The sequence below is a fragment of the Lycium barbarum genome, chromosome 5 (assembly GCF_019175385.1).
Source record: "Lycium barbarum isolate Lr01 chromosome 5, ASM1917538v2, whole genome shotgun sequence".
Taxonomy (NCBI): domain Eukaryota; kingdom Viridiplantae; phylum Streptophyta; class Magnoliopsida; order Solanales; family Solanaceae; genus Lycium; species Lycium barbarum.
The window spans coordinates 91598959-91617291 of NC_083341.1; the positions used below are offsets into that span (position 1 = coordinate 91598959).

The 18333-nt window shown below is 38.9% G+C and overlaps 1 protein-coding gene across 1 annotated transcript; it reads left to right on the forward strand.

Moving 5' to 3' along the window:
• Positions 1 to 1794: 1794 nt before the first annotated feature.
• On the forward strand, positions 1795 to 18132 carry LOC132641064 (mitochondrial-processing peptidase subunit alpha-like). The gene is made up of 13 exons (XM_060357939.1): positions 1795 to 1990; positions 9561 to 9797; positions 9886 to 10182; positions 10280 to 10447; positions 10607 to 10774; positions 10879 to 10959; positions 12894 to 12960; positions 13245 to 13342; positions 15032 to 15104; positions 15269 to 15339; positions 15448 to 15497; positions 17490 to 17602; positions 17690 to 18132. Exons 1-13 carry the CDS (start codon positions 1973 to 1975, stop codon positions 17740 to 17742), a joined length of 1494 nt encoding a protein of 497 aa, XP_060213922.1. The 5' UTR covers positions 1795 to 1972; the 3' UTR covers positions 17743 to 18132.
• Positions 18133 to 18333: the final 201 nt, after the last annotated feature.

An 18333-nucleotide genomic window follows, 5' to 3' on the forward strand; every position in this document is an offset into this window, starting at 1 on the left:
ATAAATTTTTAGAACAAGATTTTTGGGGGTCAAATTTCCCCACCAAACCCGAGAGCTTCTTGCTCTTCTTCTATTTTTTTGTTCTTGATTATCATCTTTGTTGACTTGTCTTGATATTTATCCTAGCATATACTAGTTGATCACATGACTAGCACATGATCAACTAGATGGATTTGGGCCAAAACCAAAGGCTTGGCCGGCCACCCTTATACTCTTTGGGCCTCATTTTATTTCAATTTTTGTTGAGCCCAATAACTTGTAAATCACATTTTGAAATTCCCGAAACTAATTTCCAAAATTCCAAAATTGCCCTTAGCCTTGTCCCACACTTTCATGACTCTATTCTTTCATGCATAACTCCTATGTTCAACAAAATATCAAAATTGACCTTATATCTCAAAAATCCAATATATAACAAGTCTTTCCAAACGTGTGAAAACACGGGATATAACATAAACCCACTCTTATATATAGTTAAAAAAATCCCCCGTCTCATGTCTTAGTGGGCGTTTGGCCATAAAAATTATTCACTTTTTTCCGGAATTTTTTTTCACTTTTTTTACTTTTCGAAGTTGTATTCCGGAATACTAAAAACAAGAAAAACTTGTTTTTCAATTTTTTTTCACTTTTTTTACTTTTTTCCACTACATTTCACCAAAAATTACAATTTCAAAAACTATGGCCAAACACAACTCCAACTTCAAAAATTCCAAAAAAAGTGATTTTTTTTTTGTATTTATGGCCAAACGGGCCCTTAAATTGTTCCCAAAATAAGATATTTGCAAGAAATTCTAAATTATGAATTAAAATTAAACGTGACCCCAAAAAATGAATACTTGTGCACTTTGGCCCAACAAGTAGAGATGAAGATCAAAAGGACATAAAAATCACTAGATGCAAGTTCTAGAGAGGAGAAAAGGACAAAAATGGTCTCTTAACTATGATAGTAGGTTCAAAATAGTCCCTTAACTATGCACTTAACGGTTTTAGTCTTTTAAGTTTGTTACAAGTTAACAAAAATGTTCCCTTAACTATGAGAGTAGGTTCAAAATAGTCCCTTAACTATGCACTTAACGGTTTTGGTCCTTTAAGTTTGCCATAAGTTGACAAAATGGTCCCTTAACTATGAGGGTTGGTTAAAAATAGTCCCTTAAGTATGCACTTAACGGTTTGATAATGTCAGAAAATGATGTCTCGAAACACAAAGACCGACGGACTCTATCGATTAAAACTGAGGGAATCCATCGACTAAATAAAATACACTAGACTTTAGAAATAAATTAGAAACAGCAGAAACTAAAAAAGTTGTCACTACCAAAAACAAGCGAAAAAAATGATGGACGGAAACCGATGGATAAAATCGAGGGACACTATTTTTTTTTTAATTTTTATTGTTTTTTACGAAAACCAACGGAAGTCCATCGGTTATTTTTGAGGAAAAATGCTCAGAAGTCCATCCTATAACCGACTAACATCCGTCGGTTTTGTCCTGAGTAATTTGACCGATCTAGAGTTCTCACTAATTTTTCCCTTTTTTATAGTTCTCGTCAAATCTAACAAACAGAGTTCGATGAATATTTTGTCGAGACTAAAATTGTCAACTTATGGCAAACTTAAAGGACCAAAACCGTTAAGTGCATATTTAAAGGACTATTTTGAACCTACTCTCATAGTTAAGGGACCGTTTTTGTTAACTTGTAACAAACTTAAAGGACTAAAACCGTTAAATGCATAGTTAAGAGACTATTTTGAACCTAGGAACATTTTTGTCCTTTTCTCTTCTAGAGAGCATTGGGTATTGTTCGCATATATGTTTCAAAACTGAAAAAGGTCCAGCAAGTGGCAAATCAACCCAAACATTTTCATCATAGCTCCGAATACCAACTCAGTCGTCTTCATCTCCGATCGGCAGCTAAATCCCTTACCATTGAAACACAGCGACAGTAATCGCTTCCTCAAATACAAATTCATCATGTACAGAGCACTTAAGGTAACCCCTTCCACTAATACATTATTATTGCCCTATGTTTTTGCTATCTCAAAATGTTAATCTTAGATTGTATTGGGACCTTTTCCTTGTTTGGTTATTTAGATCTGATTTGATCACTAATACCTCTAGATGTATGCATCTTTCACCTCCAAAATTAGATTATGCTTAATTTCTTCCATTTTCCTATTTAGTAAATTCTGAAATGTAACTGAGTATTTGAGATGTTGCTTATCCGTTGTACAGCTAAGTGTTTACTTCTTGTACGTGTAAATTTACGGGAAAAAAGTTATTTTTATTGCAAATTAAACGGCTACATGAAAAAGGAAAATTCAATGTAAAGTCGCAGATTATATAATAAAAGATCCATTGCAGATGCATACTTTCATTTATACTAGGACAAGCTATTTTCTTGAAATGGTTTTTGAACTTCGTTTTTGAAATGGGACTATGACAAGTTACTTTATCAGTTAATTTTTGAAAAATGATGCAATTTTTGTTTTTTCCCCTTGTGAAAATTAAAGTAGAGTGTGTTCTTTCCATTTTGATGGACCCGACAACAACAACAACAACAACCCAGTGAAATCCCACAACGTGGGGTCTGGGGAGGGTAGAGTGTACGCAGACCTTACTCCTACCAAGGTAGGACGGCTGTTGCCGAAAGACTCTCGGCTCAATAAAAAACATAAAAAGAGGTCAGATAAGGCTAAGAGATTCAAAGCGATATGGAAATGAAGTAACGCAAGCGACACAGATAACATAGAATAATCAAAGCACAGGAAATAACAGATAGTAGCATAAATCAGAGCACAAGAAATTATACTATGATAATGCGACTACTAATAAGACAGGATAATGAGACTATCTACTAGCCTTCTACCTTAATGTGGGTCCTCCAAACCCTCCTATCTAAGGTCATGTCCTCGGTAAGCTGTAACTGCGCCATGTCGTGTCTAATTAACTCTCCCCAATACTTCTTTGGCCTACCCCTACCTCGTCTGAAACCATCCATGGCCAACCTCTCACACCTCCGCACTGGGGCATCTGTGTCTCTCCTCTTCACATGCCCAAACCATCTCAATCTCGCTTCTCGCATCTTGTCTTCCACTGAGGCCACTCCCACCTTGTCCCGAATATCGTCATTCCTAATCCTGTCACTCCTGGTGTGGCCACACATCCATCTCAACATTCTCATCTCAGCAACTTTCATCTTTTGAACGTGAGAAATCTTAACTGGCCAACACTCCGCCCCATACAACATAGTCGGTCTAACCACCACTTTGTAGAACTTGCCCTTAAGTTGTGGTGGCACCTTCTTGTCACATAGCACTCCGGAAGCAAGCCTCCATTTCATCCACCCTGCCCCAATACGATGTGTGACATCATCGTCAATCTCCCCGCTGCCTTGCATAATAGACCCAAGATACTTGAAACTACTTTTCTTCTGGATGGCTTGGGTACCAAGCCTCACTTCCAAGCCAGCCTCCTGAGGTGCTTCACTAAACTTACACTCTAAGTACTCTGTCTTGGTCCTACTCAGCTTAAACCCTTTAGACTCCAGAGTTTGTCTCCAATCCTCCAGCTTAGCGTTAACTCCGCTACGAGTCTCGTCGATCAGGACTATGTCATCCGCGAAAAGCATACACCATGGCACCTCTCCTTGAATTTGCCGCGTCAATCCATCCATCACCAAGGCAAATAAAAACGGACTAAGAGCTGATCCTTGATGCAACCCCATCACAACTGGAAAGTGCTCTGAGTCTCCTCCTACTGTCCTTACCCTGGTTTTGGCTCCCTCATACATGTCCTTGATCACCCTAATGTACGCCACAGGTACACCTTTAGCCTCCAAGCATCTCCATAGGATCTCTCTTGGAACTTTGTCGTAAGCCTTTTCTAGGTCGATGAATACCATGTGTAAGTCCCTCTTGACCTCTCTTGAAATCCTAAGATATCCCCAAATAATAATTAATTGTGTGAATCCACATACGCTTTTCTGCCATCAATCGGTAGTACTTTGGACCAGCATTATTAACAACTTGTTTGGATGGTTATTACTTATCGTTTCATAACATATTGTATTGTATCATATTCTACTGTATTGTTTTGAAGAATACAACGTTTGAATTGATTGCAATATTTTTCATTGTTACATAATGCCACGCATCAGCAATGTGAAGGACAAACCTGCAATATCATAAAGAAATGTAGGGTATGGGGTAGAGTTATATAAAAGAAAGGTAGGGTAAAGGATAAAGTAGGATCATTAAATAATAGGCAAAGGCAAAATGAGGAAAAAAAGGTAACGACGGGACCACACGAAATCGGTCGTTACATAAAAAGAGACTTTTCGTCGTTACATAACAATGATTTAATGATTTAACGATACTATACAATAAAATTTGAGTAACAATCAAACAAACATTGTATTTAAAGTAACAGTACAATAGGTTACAACCATCCAAACAAGCTGTAAAAGACATCCAGTTGTTGCCAAGGCCGGCTAGATGGGGAGGCCGCTAAGGCCTTTCCCATAGGCCCCATAAATTCGGGGGCACCATTTTTATACAATAACATATGTGTATATGTATCTTTTTTCTTAAAAAATGAAAAGTTAACCATTGGAATTTCGATAGTTACTTTTGAAAAAGATTACTAGGAATTATATGAATAGATTATTTAGATCCTTTTCTTACCTCTGAATATAAATCTATTTGGGTCATATACATTTGATATTGGAGTAAATGACCTAAATATTAGTTCTTGATTTTTCCTTTTTATAAGAAAATTGTACCTCCACTTTTTTTTCTTCATCCAAATAGGCAAATACAAGGCCTGTAGTAGGTTGGACTAGATTGCATGCTCCTTTTAATTATTAAAAGCATTCAACAAGAAAATTGAAGTAATACAACAACAACAACAACAACCCAGTGAAATCCCACATCTTGGGGTCTGGGGAGGGTAGAATGTACGCAGACCTTACTCCTACCAAGGTAGGATGGCTGTTTCCGAGAGACCCTCGGCTCAATAGAAGCATAAAAAGGGAGTCAGATAAGGTTAAAAGATTCAAAACGATATTGCAATGAAATAATGCAAGCGACACAGTAAAAACAGGATAATCAAGGAATTCAAAGCGATATGGAAATGCAAATAACGAAAGCGGCACAGATAAAATAGAGTAATCAAAGTACAGAAAGTAGCAAATAATAACATAAATCAGAGCACAAGAAATTATAATGCGCTAATGCGCCTACTAATAAGGAAAGATAACGAGACTTATCTACTAGCCTTCTGCCCTAATGTGGGTCCTCCACACCCTCCTATCTAAGGTCATGTCCTCGGTAAGCTGTAACTGCGTCATGTCCTGTCTAATCACCTCTCCCCAATATTTCTTTTGCCTACCCCTACCTCTTCTGAAACCATCCATGGCTAACCTCTCACACCTCCGCACTGGGGCATCTATGTCTCTCCTCTTCACATGCCCAAACCATCTCAGTCGCATTTCCCGCATCTTGTCTTCCACCGAGGCCACTCCCACCTTATCCCGAATAGCCTCATTTCTAATCCTGTCGCTCCTAGTGTGCCCACACATCCATCTCAACATTCTCATCTCGGCAACTTTCATCTTTTGAACGTGAGAGATCTTAACTGGCCAACACTCCGCCCCATACAACATAGCCGGTCTAACCACCACTCTGTAGAACTTGCCCTTAAGTTGTGGTGGCACCTTCTTGTTACATAGCACTCCGGAATCTAGCCTCCATTTCATCCACCCTACCCCAATACGATGTGTGACATCATCGTCAATCTCCCCGCTGCCTTGCATGATAGACCCAAGGTACTTGAAATTACTTTTCTTTTGGATGGCCTGAGCACCAAGCCTAACTTCCACGCCAACCTCCTGAGGTGTCTCACTGAACTTACACTCTAAGTACTCTGTCTTGGTCCTACTCAGCTTAAATCCTTTAGACTCCAAGGTATGTCTCCAATCCTCCAGCTTAGCGTTAACTCCGCTACGAGTCTCATCGATCAGGACTATGTCGTCCGCGAAAAGCATACACCATGGCACCTCACCTTGAATTTGTCGCGTCAATCTATCCATCACCAAGGCAAATAAAAACAGACTAAGAGCTGATCCTTGATGCAACCCCATCACAACTGGAAAGTGCTCTGAGTCCCCTCCTACTGTCCTTACTCTAGTTTTGGCTTCCTCATACATGTCCTTGATCACCCTAATGTATGCTACAGGTACACCTTTAGCCTCCAAACATCTCCATAGGATTTCTCTTGGAACTTTATCGTAAGCCTTTTCTAGGTCGATGAATACCATATGCAAGTCCCTCTTCCTCTCCCTATACTGCTCCACCAGTCTCCTCACAAGATGAATGGCTTCTGTAGTTGAGCGTCCCGGCATAAATTCGAACTGGTTCTCTGAAATAGACACGCCTCTCCTCACCCTCATCTCCACCACTCTTTCCCACACTTTCATAGTATGGCTTAGTAGCTTGATACCTCTATAGTTTTCGCAACTCTGGATATCCCCCTTGTTTTTGTATAGAGGGATCATTACGCTCGACCTCCATTCTTCGGGCATCGTTGCCGTCTTAAAGATGATATTAAACAACCTAGTCAGCCACTCCAAACCTGCCGAGCTCGCGCTCTTCCGAAATTCCCCAGGGATCTCGTCAGGTCCGGTCGCTCTTCCCCTGCGCATCCTACGGACAACACCCTTAACCTCCTCGACCTTAATACTCCTGCAATACCCAAAATCGTGACGCCTCCCTGTATGCTCCAAATCTCCCAACACGATGTCTCTGTCCCCTTCTTCATTCAAGAGTTTGTGAAAATATGACTGCCATCTCTGTTTAATGAGAGTCTCCTCTACCAATACTTTTCCATGCTCATCTTTAATGCACTTCACTTGATCCACATCGCGCGCCCTTCTCTCCCGCACCCTGGCTAGCCTGAACAATTTCCTATCCCCACCTTTCTCTTCTAGTTCAGCATAGAGGCGTTCAAAAGCTGCCGTTTTTGCCGTCAAAACCGCCGACTTCGCCTGCTTCCTCGCTATCTTATAAAGTTCCCTATTCGTCCATGTCTCCACCTCATCCTTGCTTTCTATCAGCTTCGCATACGCCATCTTCTGTGCTTCCACCTTCCCTTGCACTTCTCCATTCCACCACCAGTCCCCTCGATGCCGACCACGACTACCTGTCGAGACTCCCAACACTTCCCTTGCTACAATCCTAATACAACTAGCCGTCCTATCCCACATACTGGTCGCATCCCCACTACTATTCCAGGCCCCCATATCCTTCAATTTCTCTTCCATCTCCAGGGCACTAGCCGTGGTCAAACTCCCCCATCTGATCCTAGGTCGATCATCCCCGACCCTCTTCTTCCTCGTCATCTTGATCCCTAAATCCATCACCAAGAGCTTATGTCGGGTTGTAAGGTTGTCCCTCGGAATGACCTTACAGTCTTTGCACAAACCTTTATCATCCTTCCTAAGAAGTAAAAAATCTATCTGAGTCTTAGCCGCCGAACTACGGAAGGTTACCAAGTGCTCTTCCTTCTTTGGAAAACTCGAATTGGCTATCACCAACCCAAAAGCTCTTGCGAAATCCAAAAGTAAAACTCCTCCTCCATTTCTGTCCCCGAAGCCAAAGCCTCCATGCACATCATCATAACCTCCCGAAATAGACCCGATGTGCCCATTGAAATCCCCTCCCACGAAAAGTTTCTCAGTAGGCGGTATGCCTCCCACTAACTCGTCCAAATCCTCCCAAAAGCGCCTCTTCTCCTCCTCGCGTAAGCCCGCTTGCGGCGCATAAGCACTAATAATGTTCAAAGTGGTCCCTTCAACGATCACCTTAATCGACATCATCCTATCGTTGACTCTCCTAACCTCCACCACCTGATCCCTTAAATCACTATCTACTAAAATGCCTACCCCATTCCTATACTTCGATCTACCAGAGAACCAAAGCTTATACCCGTCTACCTCCTTAGCTTTAGGTCCTACCCATTTGGTCTCTTGGACACAAGCTATATTAATCTTCCTCCTCTTAAGGATCTTAACTAGCTCTATGGACTTTCCCGTTAACGTCCCAATGTTCCAAGAACCTACTCTCAGTCTAGATGCTCCTTTAACCCACTTACTCCTCCTAACCCTCGTCCCCGTCCCTGAACGAGAACATGACCCTAGTCTACCATCAATATCCAAAGCCACGAAAACGCGTTTGAACTAATAAATTAGTCAAAGGTCTAAAGTCAGCAAAATGTAGCTACAAATGTATGAACAAAGCATAGATATGAGAACCGGAGGTACCAACTCCAGTCGAAATGAACCTGATCGCCGCCGGAAAATACTGTTCACGGCGGGGGTACTGTTCACAGCGACCTGCAAGGGAGAAAAAAAAAAAAAACTATTGTCCGGAAAAAGCTGCCGGAAAAATTCGCCGACGACTGAGCAGCGGCTATCTGGCAGATAAAAAGGGAAAAAAGGAGAAGAGAAGAAGAAGAGGAGAAGAAAAAGGAAAAAGCGAAAGCAAAGTAAATGTAGCCGGAAAAGTCGCCGGCGTTACCTGGTCGCCGGTATTACCTGGATGTGATAGTGGCCGGAAAAGGATCTGAAATATCAGATATCAGATCTAATCTGATCTAAATCTCAGATCTGAATGGTAAAGGGAAGAGGAGAGAGAAAGTTAGAGAACCTCTAATAGATACAAAATTATTCGAACTTTCAATTGTCTTTTTTGTATTTGTTTTTCTTTTCCTTTTTCTTGCCAAATTTTATATTTTTCTTATCTAAAATCAGCAAGGTCTTAAGAAAGATGAAATGGATCAATTATATAGTTTTGTACATTGAAAATAAATTAGTAGAAGAAATCAATTAATAATGAAACATAACAACTTTGAATTTTAATTAATGTGTGTGTGTGCGAGCACATATTATCTTTAAAGAAAATTAAGGCCCATTATCATGGTTTGGCTTTAGGCCACCAAATTTGTTGAGCCGCCCCCGGTTGTCGCTTATAGAGATGAATCAATGTAAAGCGAGGGGTTAGTCCTTCATTGGCAAAGCCATGCACTTCAGAATATTGCGTGCTTCAGTGTGATCTCAACGACAAGTGGTCGATTTTTTGAATCTCAATGTTGAGGGGTTGGATTAATATCGGCATTGTTGTGTATTGGATGCTGAGAATAATTGTTTTAATTGACATTTGATTATTATAGTACTAAATTCATATACTAGTGATATATTTTAATTTTTTGGTGATTGTGTGCTCACTTCTAAGACAGTACACTTTATTTCTCGCTTTTTGCTTCAAGCCCCATGGATATTTTCTCTTTTCTGTGTTTTTTCCCTTTTAAGAACACTGGTTGGAGTAATGGAATATTCTCCAACTTGTTTGACGAGAAATGCAAAACACAAAGGAACAATAAAAAAGATCCTCTGTTGGAAAATAAACTATTCCCTGTGTCCTCCTTTTCCCAGGGTGTTTTGGGTAAGCACTTGTCATTCACTTCTGGTATTGTTGTGTGTTCTGAATGTTGAAAACTATGATAGGTTCGTGGAGGCAGTAGGGTCTTGGCAAGATTTTCAAGCTCAACTGCAGTTGCAACCAAGCCATCGGGGGGCCTCTTTAGTTGGTTAACTGGTGGCGGGTCAAATTCATTACCCCCTCTGGACTTCGCCCTCAAGGATGTTCAGCTCCCTCCACCATTACCTGATTATGTTGAACCTGGAAAGACCAAGATAACAACTCTCACAAATGGTCTCAAAATAGCATCAGAAACATCAGCAGTAAGATCATTTAACATTCTTTTCCTGGAAGAAGTATTGAGTTAATTGTTACAGTGAATCCTAATAGGTTCCAATTTATTGAGTTCAGAGCCCTGCCGCCTCAATTGGCTTATACGTAGATTGTGGCTCAATTTACGAAACACCAGCTTCATATGGAGCCACACACCTCTCGGAACGCATGGCCTTCAAAAGCACATTAAACCGAAGCCACTTACGTATTGTACGGGAAGTTGAAGCAATTGGTGGTAATGTAAATGCTGCTGCCTCGCGAGAGCATATGATATACACTTCCGATGCGTTGAAAACATATGTTCCTCAAATGGTGGAGCTGCTTGTTGACTGTGTTAGAAATCCAGCATTTCTGGATTGGGAAGTTAACGAACAGGTTCCCTTCTTATCTGTTTCCATCTTGGGTGTCCTTGAAATACAATATAATTCTTTCTTTGTGTAGGATTTGCGGTAATATTATTCTACGCATGCAGCTTGAGAAGGTTAAAGCCGAGATTGACGAGTACTCCAAAAACCCCCAACACTTGCTTCTGGAGGCAGTTCACTCTGCCGGTTATTCTGGTCCGTATGGGAACTCTCTAGCAGCCACAGAAGCCACAGTGAACAGGTTGAACAGCACTGTACTGGAGGAGTTCATAGCTGTGAGTGTCAAAAGAATTGATCTCCTTTTTCAGCCACCCTGTTTTGGATCCAACTTTTTATTACTTTTTTTTTTTTTTGAAACGATAAGTATTAGATGTCGACTTCTTACTACTTTTGTAGAGCAATTTTCATTTTTTGGTGGTTTCTTATTCTTACAGGAGAATTATACTGCTCCTCGGATTGTTCTTTCTGCATCAGGTGTTGAACATGAAGAATTGTTAAAAGTTGCAGAGCCTCTTTTATCCGACTTACCTAAGGTGCCCCGCACTGTGGAGCCAACACCTATGTATGTAGGAGGTGATTACCGCCGTCAAGCTGATTCAGGGGTGTGCCCTTGAAATTTCTCTCCTCTCTTGCCCCTCTCTTCCCCTCTCTTTGTACATGTGTTGATTTGACAACTAACTTGGTTTTATGCTTTCTCTAAAAGCAGATGACTCATTTTGCACTTGCTTTTGAAGTTCCTGGTGGCTGGCTTAAGGAAAAGGACGCAATGACTTTAACTGTTCTTCAGGTATTTAATTTTCATGTAAACTATGATTATTGTTCAAGATTTCCCTTCTGGTTTCTGTTCATCAAGAAATTCATAGCCAGATGTGTTGATGGGCGTGCTGAAGAATGAGCAATGAAAAAAGAAAAACATTTTTAGGCTGTTGTTTAAAAAAGAAAAAGTAAATTTAGAATATAACCAAAGCAAGAAGTTCTGTCTTCCCATCAAAATAGCTTTCATGGGTTTTAATTTGCAGACTCTTATGCCATAAATTGTTTGACTACAACTTTTCTACTCCGAGTTGCACAAAAAATAACGCCAATTTTTTACTTTCTCTCACTATACTTTTTGCAGTAAACCAAATATCATTTTAACTCTTACTCTTACAACAAAAAACAATAATAGGAGATTGGAAAGGGCCTAAGCTTGAAGTATTACCATTACTAAGAGATCTTTGTATGATTTCAGAGTACAATACATTTATTCATGCTGTTATTTAGATGCCTCATGTGTCAAAAACTAGTCCAACATGCGTTACACGGTACCTATGCTAGTCCGGACACCACAGTTGTAAAAAAATTAGTCTCTCTGCCCCACAAAGGCAGGGGTAAGGTCTGCGTGCATCCTACCCTCCGCAGATTCACTTGTGGGATCACACTGGGCATGTTGTTGTTGTTGTATTATGTGTATCAGTTACCCAAGGTGTAGAAGGTAGTACATGTTCGGAGATTGTTAGTTCTGTATGCTTGCATCTTCTAATGAGACCAGAAAGTGAGTATTTCAATACAGGGTAAGAGTCTTATTTAGTGGGTTTTTATTGCTTTTTCCTGAAATCTAGAGGATTTACTGGTTACTGGATATTTCCAGCAGGAGGGGTATTTGCTGGAGATATATGGAGAAGATCGGGTGTAGTCTGTTCTAATGTCTTGTCACATTAGTGTCTATGAAGTTTGTTTGGAAATAATTTTGGTACTGTAGATTGTAAGATTTGTTTACTAATTGGTGTATGGGACCGTTTCAGAGGTTGGCTTAGGTCTTAGGTCTTATTTATAAACACCACTGTAGTGCTTCACATAGAGTTCATCTAAATATGATTTTTTGTAGCAAATGTTTTTCTTTAGATCGTGTAATGCAATACTAAACTAATGGTCGGTTGCCCAGGGGACATAGAAGTGATCCCAAGAGTGTTTTTTCTTCCGTTCTTTCTGTTGTCATTGATGTTGAACCATCTTTTAAGCTTAACCAATAACCTAGCTATTATCCATCAGAAAAACTCCCAACAAAATCTGGTCCTCATAACTCATAAGAAAACAATTTTGTGTCATCTTTATCCCGATCTTGTGGTAAGATAAATCCTAGGAACACCACAAACTTTTGAATATATCAATTAAAGTGGAAAAAATGATTTATATTTGAAATTGAACAATATATTGATGCACATGCAAGAAACGTTTCTCTTAAACATATTAATAAAATCACACACATAATAAACTTGCAGTTGTGCCCTAGTGGTCAGTGAAGTGGGTTGAGAACTATAAGGTCTCAGGTTGAAATTCCAGCGGAGGCAAAAACACTAGGAGATTTCGTCCTATCTGTCCGACCCTCGATGGATAGAGTTGCCGGTACTTGTGTTGGTGGAAGGATACCACCGTGAAAAAACAATGTTGTAAAGAACATATGCATGTAAGTTGTCAATAAAATGAGAGGATTTATGCATGTACGTCTGTCTATAGTTTTGACAAATTCTTTGAAAGGTCAAAGGTTATTACTGGTCTTGTATATAGTAGTCAACAATTTGGGGACTTTGTTTACTAAGAGATAGTATGAGCTATAAATAGATATACAGCCATAACCTTACTTTGTGTCACTGTGATTATTTGGAGTATACATCTATGCGATAGTTTAGTGTCTGTGTTGGATGTGGTCTTGGATGGTAATATTAGTTGTGCATTTAACAGATGCTTATGGGAGGAGGTGGATCTTTCTTAGCTGGCGGTCCCGGAAAAGGGATGTATTCTAGACCATGTAAGTTGTCCATATATTTGCTACTTAATATGGCAGTTTAGCATACGCAGATCCATTTGACAATCACAATTTAAGAATCTAGATACCCTTTTCCTTCTTTTAAGAATCTTGATACGGTCAATTAAGTGAACGTCGTGATATTCATGTGGATTTTTACTGCTTACCATAGGCTATTGTCTTCCTTAATGTGGGGTATGTTTGATCTTTCTCTTTCGTCTAAAGAAATATTCACTTCGGTTCTTCTCATTTTTCTGCTAATGTAATTATGCTACAATTATGAGCAGATCTCCGTGTCCTGAATGCATGTCCACAGATCCATGCCTTTTCCGCATTCAGCAGCATTTATAATGACACTGGACTATTTGGAATTCAAGCAGCCACAGTAAGATACCTATTACAAATTTTTTCATTGTGATTTAGCTATCCAAACTTCATTTTTATGCAATGGTCCAATGGCTAATCCTTTACCTCTCTTAATATTAACTGTTTTATCTGGTATTTTCAGACTGTTTCTCAATCTTATACCTCAACTTTGTTTGAGATTATTTTGCTCTTTCCTTTTTCTTTTTCGTTTATAGCTATTATCTAAACTGAGTCTCTAATATTGATGCTTTATTTGAGTGTCTAGGTGTGCTTATATATGTCTTCATAATGTGAAGCTTATCGTTTATGTTTGCTTACCCGCCTTACAGCTAACGATATACAGCACCCTCTCAATTAGATCTGTATACTTGAAATTGATGCTTGCAAAATACATTGGAACTTACTAAAATCTGACATCTAATAGAGACATTTTTATACCGCTATACATTCCTCGTCTGAGTACATTATCTATCTTCTCTAACTTTAAACTTGTTTTTCTTCCTTTGCTTGAGAAACATGTTTTCCAAATAATTCTTTTTTTTGAGGAATGCGGGTTATGAAAAGTAAGGAGTTACTCCCTCTGTCTCAATTTATGTGACTCTTTTTCCTTTTTAGTCAGTCTCAAAAAGAACTTTAAACTTCTCATTTTATCCCAAGGTAGGGGTAAGGTCTACGTACACTCTACCCTCCCTAGACTCCACTTGTGGGAATAAACTAGGTATGTTGTTATTGTTGAGATGATTTATAACCACACAAATATTTTTGGCTTATTTTAGACCACCAGTTTCAAAAGTCTTCCTTTCATTCTTAAACTTCGTGCCAAGTCAAACACCTTCACATAAATTGGGTTGAAGGAATCAAGTTCATGCCTTTTTTTTTCTATTTTCTTTTTTCTAGTTCCAATTTTTCCTACCAGTAATCTAAGCCACATGAGAATATTGCAGAAAATGTTTCTCCAATAACAGTAATCAGTATCATCAACTGCAAGTGTTGGTGAGATCTCTAGATTGCTCAAGATCAGTCTTTGGAACCCGCATTTCACTTTTTAGAAGATCATGATCATTTCACTTCTTTTGTTGGATAATCTCATGAGTGTTCTTATATTGGTATGCATGGAAATGATGGTGCAATTCTCATAATACAAACTGTCGAGCTGGTGAAGCATGCTCGATAGGTGGTAGTTTGCGCTAAAAGAGGAGTGTAGGGTTTTGAATGAAGTAATTTCATGGTCTTTATATGAACATAGGAACGCATAGGGAAATAAAAAAGGGAACTATTTCCAAACTATTTTGTCTTTAGTCCAAAGGAGGGCTATGTTGGCAGGGTCATCCTCAGAAATTCTTCGCTATTCAATTTAACATTGTAGTAAGTTATAAATGAACAAAATTGTTGTAAGTTTCCATAAGTAAAGGGATTATGTGGTCGACTTGCCCATGACTCAGGTTGTAAGTCACCAAAAAATAATACACGTTTTCCATGTATCAGGTGAACCAAACTGCATGTATCATCTTTTCCCTTTGGGGAATGAATTGAATTCTTGTTGCTTTGGATCTTGTTATTCATGCAACAAATGACATTCCATTGCATATGCCAAGCAAAGCTCATTCTGTGAAGCACTTCCAGATTTTTGTATGTTATTTGTTCACGATATAGAGTCTTCCTCAATTAAAAGCTTAGTTTTTCGTCTCTTTTTGGTTATTTTCTTCAGACCTCAGATTTTGCACCAAGAGCTATTGAAGTAGCGGTTAAAGAGCTTACTGCAGTTGCAAACCCTGGCGAAGGTTTGACAAATAACTTTGTATGCTTGAATTTATGTGTAATTTTCCGCCTAGTTTACTTACTTCCCATGAGAAAGTGTTTTACTTGACTAATATGCTAATTCAATAATGCTGTCTGTATTAACGTATTACTGACCGTTTTGCCACCTTTGCCTTGTCTGATGCAGTTGACCAGGTACAGCTAGACCGTGCAAAACAGTCGACGAAGTCTGCTATTCTGATGAACCTGGAATCTCGTGTATGTAATATTTGCTTGATCTTTTAAATATCATTTGTTAGATGTGCAGGACATCTATCTGCAGTTTCCATATCTGTTATGTACTTATTGCTGATCTGTAATTTGTAGATGGTTGCATCAGAAGATATTGGGAGACAAATTTTGACTTATGGAGAGCGGTATGCCCTTGTTTCTGATGTTAGCTTGGTGACTTATTTATTAGAAAAGATTAGCATGCTGAATTTAGGTTTTACTGTTGAAAGGCCAGGATGGATTATAATAATAGGGTATGGTTTCAAAAAGAGGAGGGGGGGGGGGGGGGGGGGGAGGTTGGGATTCTAATCGGGGATAAGCAAGGATAACATTATTTCTGGTCCTTCCCAACCACCCTATAGTAACCACCTCCTTTTCTCCCGATGACGGTAACATCGGCTCCCTTTGGTGAAGTTGTCTCTCCTAAGCCAGAATTTGCTGTCATCTTCCCACCCGTTCATGCCTTCCTCTTCCTGGACCAAAGATGCCACATAATGGTCTTTACTCCAACACTTATGCAACAAAATCCCTCCACCATCAATCCCCAATCGTACCCATTTCCTCTTCCCGCTAAAGGATTGGTCTTAAAAACTTTGATCCACTTTTAAATAAAATATTTGAGTGGATTTGGTGGGTTTATTGGCAATTTATTTGTCTTGTAATCCCACATTAGATGTCACTCCAATTTATCACATTTGGGATACTTTAAAAACCATCAGAGACACAAAGTCTGAGAAATTATTTTGACTTGTACATTATATTAGTGGTAGTTGAATAATTTCAAAGTAATGATTGAAGAACTAGTTTTATAGATGAGATAGATCACATTAGAATTAAAAAATTGAATTATTACATAAAAATGGAGCAATGTCGAATTTGGAGTGGGTCAAATATTTTTGATCGACCCAAAATGAAGTGTATTAGGTATATCTGAAGGAAGTGTATTTTGAAGAAATTCAATCCATGTTGTGGTGGCAAGCGGATGGGTTGGGTTGAATTTGGACGGGTAATATAACAGGTCGATCCAGGATTTGAACTTTATGGGTTCTGAATTCTATAATGACGATCTTAAGTGCTAATAATTGGGTTCTAAATTTAAAATTTGTACATATTTAGTGAATTTCATAACACAAATACAAATTTAGGACAAACCTACTGAGTTCGACCGAACCTGTTAGTCGCCTTCTAGCTCCGCCGCTGATTGAAAATGGGTTTATAGGAAAGGAGTCATAGACCGACCTGCCCATAATTACACGGGTCAAAGGTGGGTTTCGTCAAACCCATATATTTAATAGAAGTACAGGAATGGAGATAACATGTTTGAGGGTCAGGCAAAACCAATTAAATTGAACTTGGTCATACTCGCAATTGGCTTTACGGTTATAGACAAGCTCAAACAGAGTTTTTACCGTCGTTCAGAGTTACAATTTCTGTGTGCATGCAAGTATCAGACTACTCCTAAGTGCACAATCCTGATATCATGTAAACATGGCGCACTCTGGATTGTTGTCACAGAATGCATTCATCTCCAAATTCCACATCTGGCAATAATTAGATTTTCAAAAAGTATGGCGAATCTATGCACCTCAGAAATAAAGTGCCGATGGCTGGCAGATCTTCTGATTAAAGAACACCAACTCGTCAACTTTTGATTGCCTTTATTGGGATCCCAAGAAAAGGAAACCGAAACCACCCAATTTCTTTTCATGAGCACAACAATAAGGCTTTTTGTAAAAGGGAAAGTAGGGATTCAACAAAAAATTCTGAGTAGGATCCCTGGTACTCCCTCCGTTTTTCAAATTGTTTGTCTTAGTTTGACTTGACACGGAGTTTAAGAAAGTAACGAAGACTTTTGAATCTTGTGATCTTAAACTAAAGATATTATACTGTACCAAAATGTCCTTTAATCTAGTGGTATTAAACATGATATGTGGGATATTAAAATTAAAGAGTTGTCAAATTAAGAAAGAAACATTCTTTTTGAAACAAACGAAAAAGTAAAGTAAGACAAATTGAAACAGAGGGAGTACTAAATTTTTTTGCCCCTTTGCCTTTTCATCCATAATCCTTTTGCAAATATCTCATATTATTTAGAGTATATTAAAGTTTTCTATTCTGTTTTGCTTCTGGATCTTCAGGAAACCAGTGGAGCATTTCTTGAAAGCCATTGATGCAATTTCAGCAAATGATATTGCTTCCGTAGCACAAAAGCTTATTTCTTCTCCCCTGACAATGGCATCCTATGGAGACGGTGATTCCTTTCACTTATTGTTCTTCTTTCCTTCCCTATTTTTTGTCTTGTTTGGGGTGGTTTTCTCATTTGCTTTCTGAATGGCAGTTCTTTCACTCCCCACATACGACGCGGTTAGCAGCAGGTTCCATTCCAAATAAAATATGTCCAACTAGGAGCCCGCTGACTTATTTGGCATTGTCCTTATTTTTGGGCACTTGGAAATTTGAGTTTCGATGTTGCCTCAATTTGTGGAAAATAAGGAATTGTACAAGCTATAGATAAATTAGCTATCTGCCAAGCTTTTGGTGAGCAGCTTTTTGGCACAATTTTTTTCTTTGGTATACCTTTTGTAAGTTATTCAGCGCTTCATTAACGTGATATTACTTTTTGATTTGAAATGCTAATAAATACATACGGCTTTAGAGCTGAAGGCCTAAAGCTAAAAGTGGAAAGAATAGAAGTTGTAAGTCACCAATAATCTTCAAGTGATGAGATGTGATACTTGAGAGTTAATGATTAGTTTTCACATGTTGCATGTTGAGTTTTAACTGTGATTGTAAATTTAATGAAATTTGTAGGGAATTAGATGGATCATAATTGACATTAGATATTAGATAGGTCATATTTCTCATTTTCTGAATTGACTAAGTTGTATTGTCTATTTTTTCCTGGGTGAGTGTGGGTCCACGAACTTTGGGTGAAGTTATGAAAGAAGACCTGTGATGGGATTAAATTTCTGTTGCAACCAC

Excerpts from the sequence above, each read along its gene's own strand:
- LOC132641064 (XM_060357939.1), top strand. Across the intron at positions 12,961-13,244 it reads AGGGATGTATTCTAGACCAT|ATCTCCGTGTCCTGAATGCA; the intron begins GTAAGTTGTCCA and ends AATTATGAGCAG. Across the intron at positions 15,498-17,489 it reads ATTTTGACTTATGGAGAGCG|GAAACCAGTGGAGCATTTCT; the intron begins GTATGCCCTTGT and ends CTGGATCTTCAG.